This window comes from Talpa occidentalis, unplaced genomic scaffold (assembly GCF_014898055.3).
Source record: "Talpa occidentalis isolate TD23 unplaced genomic scaffold, MPIMG_talOcc4v2.1 talOcc4.1899, whole genome shotgun sequence".
NCBI lineage: Eukaryota > Metazoa > Chordata > Mammalia > Eulipotyphla > Talpidae > Talpa > Talpa occidentalis.
This window is the reverse complement of record NW_023601961.1, coordinates 3,138-15,710: the sequence shown is the minus strand read 5'-3', so window position 1 is coordinate 15,710 and position 12,573 is coordinate 3,138. Positions and strand designations below refer to the sequence as shown.

Here is a 12,573-nt window from a genome sequence, read left to right as displayed (position 1 = left end):
TCTAGGGTTGGGACCTGGGCCAAGTTCTACCTGCCCTGGCCCCACTGACTCACCTGTACAGGAAAGGGGCTACTGGGAGTGCTGTGAACACCACACCCATGGGGTTGCTTTTCCAGGGTGGAGTGTGTGGACATTTCTAGCTGAGAAGCAGCAGGAAATGTGGTTCCCAAGTGTGAGGACACTCAGATTTCCGGAGCCCTCCCACTTCTGCTGCATCCTTGCTCCTTCCCAGTAATGAGCCCTGGGCTGGGGACATCCTGTCGCTTCCAGGAACTGCCTCCCTGGCCCTCTGTTGCCCACCCCAGTGCATCTGCAGCCAGAGACAGGCCTGGAACTTCCCAGGTCCGGGTTCCCGCATGTCTCCTGCACCACCTCTTCCCTCTTCCCCCAAGACACTCCCACCCCCAAGTCCTGGCAGAGAGGCCACACCCCGAACAAGGACCACGCTTTGCCCAGGCCTGGGTGCCTGAGTGTGCCTCATACAGCTTCTGAGGCCTGGAGAGCCCTTGGGAACAGCTGGGTTTTCAGATGGTACCCAGGGCCCCCCACAGACACAGCCCTGTGCCTGGCAGACTTGGATGTGGGCTGGATTTTAGGCTCTACCTCAGCCAGGTGGCCTCAGGGAGGGGATGGTTCTCAGAACTGTCCATGGGGATTCTGCTCAGCCCTGGGCTGTCTGGAGGAAGGGAGAAGCTCCAGATATGAGCTGCAGCCAGATCCAGAGTCTGGAAAACCCCAGGAAGTGGTGCCATGAAGTGTGTGTGTTTCTGTGCATACCCATGCCTGGAAGTGAGGTGTGTGTGGAGGGAGGTGTGTGTGTGTGTGTGTGTGTGTGTGTGTATGTCGGTGTACAGGTGTAAACTGCAACTAGCAGGTGCTATGGCTGATTAGGAAGGATGGGAAGGGACTGGATACCATATACTGAAAACTTATCTGATAGCTAAGAGTGTCTGATGCCCTTCTCCCAATTTCCCTGGTCACCTTGCAAGGCTGTTGTCAGCACTGCCAAGGCAGGTGATGCGATACCGGCAGCCCAGTTTCCAGCTCTGGTTATTATCTCAGCCTGCTTTTACAGTAGCTGCATTTAGTCTGGACTCAGGAAAGCAGAGAACAACTGATCTGTGTAGCCACTCATGGGGCCATTGCTTCTTCCAGAAGTGGGGTGGGATCTGGTGCTTAGGTTGGGGTGGAGGGTGGATAGGAAGAGCAGCAAGAAAACCAAGCACCCAAATGGCAAAGGGCAGTCTGAGGTCCAAAGATGAAAGAGGAGAGAAGGCAGAGGAACAGGCAAAGAATGGAAAGGGACAGGGACCAAGGAAGGCAGGAGTCCCAGGGGCAGGGTTGCCACATACAGCTGCACGGGCTGTGCACTGCACAACTGCGAGAAGCCCACTCACATAGTCAGTCACATAGTTAGTCTGGGGGTGCTCTTGAGGGCCTGGCTGGCAGATAAGGGTGAAAGATGGACTGTGATTAAGACTTAGAGTTGGGGTCTGTACAAAGTTGGACCATACAAAGTCATGTGATGGGTACCATTGCCCCTGCTATACCTGGGCACATGGAGGCTCAAGGAAAAAGAGTGACCTATTGAGATCCACGCAGGATCTACAGCCCAGGCCTCTGAGCTCCCCACCCAGGGTTCTTGGGACCCCAGAGACTGGAGCTATCTGGACTGACCTGTCAGGCTGCAGCGGCCTCGCAGGTACAGGTGCCACCTCCTTCACCTCCAGGTAGAACAGATTGGGAAGCTCTGGCTCTCCTGAACCTTTCCTGAGGAGATACAGGCTGCCCTTGTGGAACAGCAAATCCCCTGTAGGCCCACACTCAGGATGAGCCCCGATGTTAGGGAACAAATAGAAGGAAGCAGAGAGCCACCCAGGCTACCCCTCCATGGGGCTACCCCTGGACAGGGCAGTAGGGGAGTTACAAAGGGAGGTAGGCTGAAGAGAGAAGTGGTGGCGACATCCCTATATTCCCATGGCCTTGGGTTCTATGGTTGCAGAACCTCAACCCCTGTACCACCAAGGGCCCAGTGGTAGGGAGTCTGGGGCCCAGGTTGCCCAGACCCCCTTCACATGGAACCTTCCACGGACATCCCACTTTCATGGGTGGGTCACCAATTGCATGGAATGCTAACACAGCTCCCAAGGCCCCTCCTGCCTCCCTGCCTTCTCTCCCCTCTTCTTGCCAGGTCTCTCCTCAGCGAAAGGGGAGATAGTAAGGGTCAGGGCTTTCCTGCTGAAGCCTCCAGCTCAAATCCACATACCCCTGCTCACCCCAGGAAGAGAAGGTTCTGTTTTCTCTTCAGAACAGACTGCAGGACAGACCTGAGCAGCCTGCTGACCTGGGGGCCTCTCCCACAGCCACGCCTCCTCTCTACCTCCAGCCAGGGCTGGCTCATATACTAGCCCCAGCAGCCCCCAAAGAGCCCAGTCTGTTCTGTCACCTGCCGCTTGCCCTCATGAGAGAGCTATCTGCAAGAGACAAGCAATCTTCTCAGAGAAGCCAAGGCAGCTGGCAGGGGTTCTGGACAGAGGCCCAATTCTGGCACTAGTGGCCTGCACCTGGGCCAGTCCTGCAGCCCCAGGGCCCCTCAGCACCCCGCTTGGGAGCCCTGGCCTATCGCCTATGAGGCTTTGGGCTCCCCTCAGGGCTTGGGGGTGAATGGATGCCAATCTGTGCAGGCCATGCCCTTCATGGAGGATTTTTCTGCCCGCCCCCGCCACCCATATAGCAGAAGCCCATGGGCCACGGAGCACTGGGGCTGAGGAGCATGTGGAGGGAAGCAGGCACCTAAGGTCATTCAGGTGACAGTCCCAGCCACTAGCCAGAGAACCCTTGCCAGTCTAAAGCCTTTTCTTCCTGGAGGCTGACATCTGAGTGCTGATTTGGCTCTACCCCAGCTCCAGTATTGGGGCGGGTATGGTTCCATCTGCATTTTTTGCCAGTGATACAGCACATGGCACAGAGGGTAGGGAGGCTTCCCAGGGCACACAGCAGGCTGGGCTAGGGCTGGGGCAGGGGCAGAAGCAGGTTTTTAGTTTTTATAGCATCAGTCTAGCATTCCAGTGCTAGAAAAAAAAAAATGAGGATGATGGTGGATTACACTAATGTTTGCTGGGCACTTGCTATGTGCTAGGAAGAAGGTGTTTTACCTTTACCATTTCTTTCAGTCCTCAAACAACCTCATAAAGAAGGTAGAATTATTTTTCCTTATTTACAGATGAACCAACTAAAGCAAAGAATGCTGCAGCGTTCGCTCTGCTAGGAAGGCGCAGAGGCAGCACAGAACCCTGGCAGTCAGGCTCCAGCATTCTCTCTCCCAACCACCAGCTGGGACCTCCCTTGAGCAAATACCTATTCTCTGTCTGCAGTGAACAGTTTTCAAAGCCTTTTGACATACCCAGCTGCTCTTGTATGCTCTGGAGTATACACAGAACTGAAGTTTGCTCCCTGGGGGACAGCAAGCCCCCCGGGAACTGCAGGGACTTCAGAAGCAGTGTCTGGCTGGTGAATGAGGAAGAAAGGCAGACACTGATGTCTGCATTTTATAGGTGAGAAGACTGAGGCCAGCTGTCTCCTGCAGCAGACCGAAACCCAGCATGAGGCAGTGCTGGCTTGTCAAAGGAAGCAAGGCCCTGGGATATGGCAGCAAGAGAACACACTGAAAGGAAAGTAGTATGAAGCTACAGCCAATCTGGCAGGTGCTGCGCTTACCTCGGCTGATCCTCTGCTTCTCCCCAGAGAGGATGCCCGGCGTGTCGATGACACTGATGCTCTCCAGCACGGGGTTGGGCAGCTGGGCACACACGAACCTGCGCCGTGAAAGGAAACCTGCTGTGAGCCACTGTCCTCTCGTGCTGCTCACACACCCTCATCTCAGGCCCCCACCAACTTTTCCTGGCCCAGGGCAGAAGTTCAGAAGCCAGCTGCCTTCCAGGGCAGACTCCCAGCCTGGCCCTGGCAGAGGGCTCAGCTCAGAGGAGGCTCCCTGCGGGGTCTTGAGGTTCACATTTGCGAACCCCTGCTGTCGGGGCACCAAGATGTCCAGACTTCTATCCCTGCCCCCAAAGTGTGGGGAAGAGGCCTGCTCATGAGCAGCCACAGGATGAGGTGCAAGGGGACCAGCACCCCATGGGAGGTCAGAGGAAGGACTTGGGAGATCACAGGTGGAGAGATGGCTTCCTGGAGGAGGCAGCACTGGTGCTGGTCTTGAAGAATGGATCGGATCACCCTGGAACATTTCTCTGGGTTTCTAAAGGACCATCTGAATACCAACCATTGTATTTAGGAGTGAAGTCAAGTGTTATTCAAGAAAGTATTATTGTTACATCCCTAAGTCTCAAAATACAAATTGGTAAACTATGATCCTTCTTACCCCAAATCTCAATTACATTTTTGATGCGAGGCAACAAGGTATCTTACTATCACAACTACCCTAAGCCTCTGTTACCCAGTGACATGGCGACAGTCATGCAGAAGAATTTGAAGCACCTTGACAGCATCTAAGACTTCAAAAGATGACCACAATTTATCAGGCAGATGTTGGGGTATGAGCAGGTGCCAGGGTGTGTGTGTGTGTATGTGAGTTTGTGTGTGTGTTGGGAGTGGCAGAGAAGGCAGCATTCTAGATTGAGATAAGGGGTGAAAGTGCAGTATTAATAGGTTTAATTGAGTCCCGCAGAGATATGCTGACATCTTAACTCCCAGTAAACTTATTTGGAACAAGCAACCTGAGGGTTGTTAGAGTTACACTCAGCATGAAATCATACAAGAGTAGGGTGGGCCCCTAATCTGATAGGACTGGTGTCTTCATAATGCAGGAGAACACCATGTGAAGACACACACAGAGGAAAGATGGTCTCATGAAGATGGAGGCAGAGATGGAGGGATGTTGCCACAAGCCAAGGAATGCCTGGAACCACCAAGAAGCTGCGAGGAGCAAGCAAGGTAACCCCCTAGATACTTCACAGGAGCATGGCCCTGCTAGTACTTTGGCTCTGGACATCTGGCCTCCAGAACTGTGTGTGAGAACTACAGTAGTTGTTTTAGGCCACCCACTTTGTGATGATATGTTATGGTGACTCTAGAAAAGCACAACAAGCTGGTGGAAATGTGGCAGGGGGTGGGGGTGGGGAGATGCACCACTGCACACCACTGGGCAAGAATGGGAAGACTGGATTGGCCAGATATGGATGGACAGGGAGGTAGCGCTAAATCACTGAAGTCATCAAAGCCACATTAACAGATCTGGATTGTATATTGAGAGCAGTAGAAACTCACTGGAACAGTTACAGGGAACTGTTCAGCAGGTCAGTTCAGCAGGTCCAGTTCAGGTCAGCAAATATTTATGTAGTGTCCATTATGTGCCTGGCACTGTGCTAGAGGCTAAGAGACTGAGGCTAAGAGAATAATGTGGCTAAGGGAAGTATGCGGCCTAATTCTCTCCTGTTGAAGCATGAGGTGTCCGAGGCCCAAGCACACTCAGTCCTCAGGGTGAAGACACACCCAGTTTTCTAAAACAGATCCCACACTGGGCTGAAGCCAGCTTGAGCAGGCTTCCGTCACTTGGTGATCAGGTGGCCCTATGCTGGGGGTGGGGATTGAGGCTGGGGTGGAGGCATCAGGCAGGCTGAGGCCATGGAAAGAGAAGGGCCAGGAACTGAAGGTGGGCCAGACTGAAGGAGACCTCAGGTCATAGAAACGAGAGAAAAAAGGCACCAGAGAGAGGCTGGGGAGCGCCTGGCCAGGGGGCGCAGGAGCACCGTCAGTGAACTGAGGGGCCAGTGGTTGAGAGACAAGAACCAGAGAAGGAGGGAAGGTCAGTGTCCCCTCTTACGGTCACTAAGAGGTCACCTCCACAATGACCTTCGCAGACAGCTGTCCGGGAAGCTGTGTGGAGGTGGGACCAAGAAGCTTGACTGTGAAAGGAAAGGGATAGGGATGGGGGGGTAGGGCTCCCTGTAAGTTTTTCAGAGGAGATATTTCCATGTGGAAGGGAAGGCGCCAAGGGGGTGGAGTTGTCAGAAGGAAAGGAATAATCCATGGAGCCGGAGCTGTCCCTGAGCAGTTGGCCCCAAGCACAGCATGGGGGAGGGAGGAGCTAGACCTGGAGGAAAGGAAGTCCTGGCTGCCTGCATTCGGGGGCAGGGAATGAGGACAGAAGTCAATGAAGCCCATTGATGAACAGATTGGAAAAAAACAACTAGAAGGGATCCAGGGGCACGGGCTTCATTTTCTCTAGACTAGGAAGCAGGGTCATCTGCGGAGTGATGGGAGCTGGCCTGGAGCGCCCAGAGGACAAGGAGGGGGGACAAGAAATGGGGGCTCTTGGCAGTGCTGGGAGGGAGACCCACATCTGGGTACAGCCTCCCTGTGCGTGGCTGCAACGAAGCTGGGGGCACACAGAAGGGGGACTGTCTCCCCTTCCCTGCTGTTCTTCCAATAGACCCTGCGAGGGCCAGTCTGGAAAGCCGCCTTCCCGGCTGGCTGTCGAGAGGTCCTGCAGGAAACCAGACCTCACGATTCCTTCCCTGTCCTGGTCAGAGGGCTCCTGCGTGAAGCAGCATTCTCCCATTCCTCTCTGCTTGTTTTAATTTTCCAGTTGTCTCTGCCTGGAATGTCCTTTTTTTTTAACCCTGTCAGTGTCATCTCGCTCGTCATTGAACACGGGTGCTGATCTCACATGCCAATTTTCCACCAAGGCCGTGTCAGGCCTCCTGCCCTGGGTCCTGGCCTGTTCTCCAGGCCTCTGACCCTGCTCAGTCCCACATCCCCCTCAGAGCTAGGCCCAAGGCCAGCGGGGCTGATGTCTGCTGAAATAAAACATGGATTCTCTCCCTCAGCAAGACCCTGGGAGGGAGTCACGGTTCTTTCTTTACCAAAGTTGGTCTCCTGGCCAGAGGCAGAGATAGGTCCTTCTGGAAAGTCAGGATCTTGCTTGAGTCGGTTTCAGGTTAAACACTTTATTCATTGATATCACAGCTGAATAGTGTCACCTTCTCTGTTTATATTGTTCTTTTCCTAATACCTTCATATACAATTTTTTAAATAAATCAAATAGTATGCAAATGGCAAAAGAAGCAGTTCAGCGAAGTGCAAAAAGAAATAGGAGGGTCTCCCTCATTCTTCGCCCCTCAACCCCACTCCCTAAAGGCAGCCACTGTAAACAATTCCAGGGACCACTCGAAATTCGTTTTCCTAGCACTTGTGCTCAGATTTTCTTTACGCAGTATTTGTAGGAGATTACAGCATAGATGACTTGTTTTCTATTATTTGTGGATAAAGAGACTAAGACTCAAAGAGGTTAACTGTTTCTGCCCTGGGTAAGGCACTCCTACTCCACCTTACACACACCTTCTGATTTTAATATGTTCAAAAATAGACTTGGCAAGACTTGCTGGGTTTAATTAATGACAGAAAGCTCAGCTCTTAAGAACGCACCGGGTGTATGATGGCAATTACAGAGATTCTGTTGTCATAATAGACTATACGCTATCACACAAAATACCATATACTGTTGTGATTATTATGAGCACAATTATTTCAAAATGGGGTTAACTGCCAAACCTTTACTCTGTCTTCCAATGAGCCCCACCGCTCTTAGGCCCAGTTCTTTCTCACCTCTCAACTGGGATCCTGCTCCTCATAGCTACCCTCAGATGGATTAATGCTATTCAGTGGACTCCAAGTCACTGCAAGCTCAAGTGTTCAAAGTCAAATTCATCAGCCACAACCCTGGTAGGCTCCCCTGGACCTACCAGCCTCCGCTCACTCATGCTGACTCATCCTCCATCATGTTCTTCACATATTAGAGATACAACTCAGGGCTACATGTCTCACTGCACCTTGACATCATCGCCACCTTAATCTTCTTATTTTAGACGCACAATTTAGTTTCCTAAGTAAATCATGTCAAACTCCTGAGGACGCTCTACCTCCAGGCCAATTTCCCAAGATTCATCAGCACGACCCTCCCCAGGCATCACTATTTTGGAGCACCCCCTTCCCATGCACAATTTCACACACTCCCCATGCAGCCTCTCCCCAGTAGACCCTCCCCATCCTGTGTTGGAGAGCTACAGAGCCTGTGCTCCTAGACGAAAGATGAGGGACAAGCACAAAGCTTGATACTAAACATCCTGCAGGATAAGACATGTTGAGAATCCTTTGGGCAATAAGCCTCAACTTTGACAACAAGTGGCAACAGGGGCTTACCTAGGCCCCTTGGTGGATAACACATGGAGTGAACGAAATAATACATGACAATACTAGACAGTCATTTTAAAAAAATGTTAAGTGTGATCCACATGCAAACACTGGATCTATTTAACAAGTATGATGGGGACAGCCTGCAATCTTGTGAGTCATGATGGAAAGGCCTGGGTCAGCTTGACCCTAAAGTTTCCTCCATTCAAATCTTCACAACCACCCCAGTGTCTGTAGACTTAGATTCTTCTTAGGGGAGAAGAGTGGACTTGTTCAAGGTCACATAGTGAGTCCATAGGAGAATCAGTGCTCAAACTCAAGGCTTCTATTTTAAGTCCTGGGTCTTTTCCACAGAGTAAGAACAATGTCCTCTGCCTCCTTTCAGTTGTATGCAAGCTCCCCCCACCCCAATGCTGGGGGATTAGCCAGCCAGAGTAGCCCCTCAGGCTTTTATTGCAAAGAGGTACAGATTGGGTGTGATTTAACTCCAGGCCTTTCCCTGCTCCATGCCCAGGAGTCAGCCCAGATTACAGCTACCTCATCCCTGATCATTGGTGATTCACTCAGTTACACGCCTAGCAAGAGAAGAACACTCAAGAGACACCTTGAGCATGCAAAAAGCATTGAGCGTCCCCAAATCCTGCCTCCACCTTTTGCTTCTCATCCTCCGGGAAGAAAAGGGAACACCTGCACTCACCTGTTCAAGAAGGCATTGCCAAAGGCATTCAGTTTCCGGAAGGGCTTCTTAGGATCCACCACCAGGGCGTTGCCAGGGACAATTCCCTCCACCTCTCCCTGCATCACCGCGATGAAGGAGTCGGTGGTGGGCTCGGGCCCAATCCTCATGCCGGGGAAGTCCTGTTCCAGCAGGTACCTGGCAGAAGGGAGCACAGTCACAATGCAGGGCTCCTGTCTCCATGGGCAGACGAGGGTCACACAGGGGCAGGCCCGGAGCTTGGGCTTTCATGGCAGGGAGAGAGGCTGCCCTCTCAGATAAGACCTCAAATAACTGCGTGGAGGAGGTGGGGTTGCAACTGATCTTAATATAGCAAATCTGTCCTTTTTGGTCCTTATCTTTTTCCCTCCTTGAGCCAGGACAAAGAAAAACAAAAAACACACAACAAAACAACAACAACAACAACATCAAAAAAAACCCAACAATATCTGAGCTCAGAAACAAAGCATGGCCAAGTTTTGAAGACCCCACAACTCGAGGTTGTGAGGGCAGCTGACATGCCCTCAGAAGGCATGGCCAATCCATGCGGTCTGCTCACTTTCCTATTAATTTACCTGGTTAGTCAGTCATTCAATGAAAAAACTGTGCTTATGTGACACAGTGTGAAGTGGATTCCCATCCCATCCTGGACTCTTGGCCCGTCTCTGCACCAGCTGTGACCTGAGGTGGCAGGTTCTCTCTGGCTCTCCTCCTGGGCAGTGAGTCCAAGGCCACATGTCCTTCTCCACAGCCCCCTTTAGAAGCCAAGATCAATATCACATATGAGCCAGAGAATGAAGGGCAGAGCCTGTGAGGACAACCAGGCCATTTGGAAGGAGCTCAGAACAGCTTTAAACCCAAACAGTGTGAGTCTGTTCCCAGGAGAGAGCCCAGAACTGCTGGCTTGGGACTGGCCGGGGGAGAGTCCCCAGGGCCTCTTCCCAAGCCAGCATGGACCAGGAGCTAAGGAGTGACCCCTGAGATGAGCCTCCATCGTGTGCTGGGAGTCTCCTCCTTAACTAAGAGGGCCCGTATTCACTCTTGGAGGGAAAAACCAAGAAGCCCTCAGGGAAGAGGTCAAGTCAGAGTCTGTGAGGTTGGGAAGGGAACCAGGCTATGTCCCGGACCAGTGGTCCTCAGCCCTGGCGCCCCCTGCAGCTCTGGTGGGTGGTGCCTTGGCCTCACCCTAGGTTCTGATCTATTTGCTCAGGGGTGGGCCTTGGCAGCTGGTACTTTTTAGGACTTTTCCTACTGATCTGAATATGCAGGCAGGGTTGACAAACTGCTCTGAACCAATGTTCTCATTTTACTGATAATCATCCCTGACAGGAGCATTTCCACATGTCAGATGTTATACTGATCACTTCGGGAACATTGCTTCCTTCAGCTTCACAGCAGGCATTATTGAGAAATCCAAGACTGAGAAGGGTTATGTGGCTTTCTCCAGCTGGAGTGGACCCAGAATCCACATCCATAACAGCCTAACATCTGTCCTTCAACTGTCTTCTACTCTGAAGAAATGCCTGCCAGAGAGAGGGGGGTCACGGCCCCACTGAAGGCCTGGGCAGAGCTGGGACCTCAGGCCATGTCTGCAGGGCCCACGCTCTGCCTGCCAGAGGTGGGCCTGGAGCAGTAACCAGCTCAGCCTGACAAAGTGGTGGCTGGGGAGACTTGCTGGAGTTTCTTCCAGCTTGTCGACATCTGCTTGTGCCTTGGAGAAGAGCTCCCAGCTGCTAGCTTCTCTGAAGTTCCAGGGCAGGGTTGCCATGGGCTCCCTCCCCAAGGAGCCTGCCTCCTGCCTTAGAGCTGCTGCTCAGCCCAGGAGGCCACCCCGCAGGCACAGGAGGGTTTCAGGTTGCCTCAGGAAAACCCTCATCTCCCTTTGGGATCCAGGCCCAACAATCTGGGTGTGAAGGCAGGATTTCCTCCTGTTGGAAGATCATTTTAAAAACTATCACTTGGGGGTGTGAAGAGAATAAATCCCAACAGCTGCACACTTGAATGGGACTTCCTGCTTCCTTATGCCTTCTCCTTCAGGCCTCCACGAGGGGTGGGAACAGGCAGATCTGGCTTCTCTAAGCATGAGGCACTGGACTTCTGTGGGCCCTACACCCTTCACTTTCACAGGGGAGGTGACAGTTGCAGTGCACCGGGTGCTGTTCTGGACTTCGCATGGATTATCTCCTTTTATCTTCATGTCTCCTCTGATGTGGACACTACACCCTTATCATCAAATGGGCCTAGTAAGAAAAGACACCTCCTAGGATCAATCTAGTTACAGAGCTTAAGACTTAAACCAGCATCAAATTAGTTACAGCCTTTAAGTACTTACATCACTCTTTGATACCCAGATTACTATCCCATTGTATTTGTTATTCATTTTTTAAAGATTTATTTTATTATGCATACAAGAACTGGGGTACAGGCCAGAGGTGTGGGGGATGAAAGGATTTATCAGAGACAGAGTGGGGAACAGAACAGGTAGATCTACTGAAATACACTGCTGAGGGGAGCAGCGGGTGAAATAGGAGAGGTCTGCTGCACCATGTGGGTAGCTCCCTGGCTGGGGATCCTGCGGATAGCTTCATAGTGCTGCATCTTAACCCCTTGCGCCACCAGGGAGGCCTTACTATCCCATTTTAAAGAGGAGGAAAGGCTAAACGAGCTGCCCCACGTTATGCCATCAGTAACGGGCAGGGCTTCTGAATTTGAACTTGGCACCTAGACTGAGAATTCAGGCTCCGAGCCACTACATTCACTGTCTCCTTTCCTGCCTTGACCAAGAAATGCAGCCACTTCTGGGCACAGGCCAAAGCACTGAGGTCCACATGGGCCTGGAAGAAGGAAAGACAAGAAAGCCACAAAGGAACGTGGTTTGGCAGGAGGCTGCCAGGGGTCAAGCTTGGGGGAGAGGTTAGGATGTGGGACCCACAAGCCCAGGAACGCACTCATCTATATGAACATCCACCCTTGGGCTCACAGCTCCACAGCAATGAGTGGGGTGTTGTATGCAAAAGCTGTAGCTATCAGGTGAAGAGAGCAGACCCCAGGCCCACAGGCTCCAAGAGGACATTTTGGGGGACTTAACCTCAGTAGGGCCAGATTCTCCTGGGAAGTACTTTCATGTCAATCAACACCTTGATGGGAAACCCATCTATTTTGCCCGTGTGTGGGAATACCTGCCTGAAAGGACACCTGAGTGAGAAGCCCTATGCAGGACCATGCTGGGGGTGGTGGGTGGGGAGCAAGTGTGAATTCTGGGCAGATGCTGGCTGTGGTTCTCATCAAAGTCTTCGGGGCAGCTGACATAGGAAGCTGAGTTGGAAAGAAACAGTTCTGAACAGCTTTAAGAAGGCCCAGCCTGAACAGGCCACATGGCAGGGATGAAGTATCTTTCTGACACAGGCGTCTCAGATTTCATCCCTAAGAGGGAGACTCTAAGTATCAGCAGATGGGCCAGTATGACGCCTCCCAGCAGAGCAGGGCCACTTCCCCAGATGTCCTGGAGCTGCAGTCCAAGGCTACCATCAAGGGCCTGCTGTCCTGCCCTCTCAGCTAAACCCACAGGACCCCAAAACTTGCTGACCACACATAGGTCTGGAGAAACACAGAGTCTAGTAAAACCACCAGCAAATCCAGGGACACGGTCC

At 52.2% G+C, this 12,573-nt stretch overlaps 1 protein-coding gene across 1 annotated transcript; it reads right to left on the bottom strand.

Annotated features, from left to right (window-relative positions):
• Positions 1-2,218: 2,218 nt before the first annotated feature.
• LOC119250957 (EH domain-containing protein 3-like) lies at positions 2,219-12,268 on the bottom strand. Its single transcript, XM_037518507.2, has 2 exons — positions 8,906-12,268; positions 2,219-3,815 (listed from the first exon to the last, which is right to left on the bottom strand). Exons 1-2 carry the CDS (start codon positions 9,052-9,054, stop codon positions 3,491-3,493), a joined length of 474 nt encoding a protein of 157 aa, XP_037374404.1. The 5' UTR covers positions 9,055-12,268; the 3' UTR covers positions 2,219-3,490.
• Positions 12,269-12,573: the final 305 nt, after the last annotated feature.

What these genes read in the sequence shown, in the direction of transcription:
- LOC119250957 (XM_037518507.2), bottom strand. Translation starts at nt 9,054, where the DNA reads ATGAGGATTGGGCCCGAGCCCACCACCGACTCCTTCATCGCGGTGATG. An exon ending in GGCAATGCCTTCTTGAACAG is followed by an intron (nt 3,816 to 8,905) that starts GTGAGTGCAGGT and finishes TTCACGGCGCAG; the next exon opens with GTTCGTGTGTGCCCAGCTGC.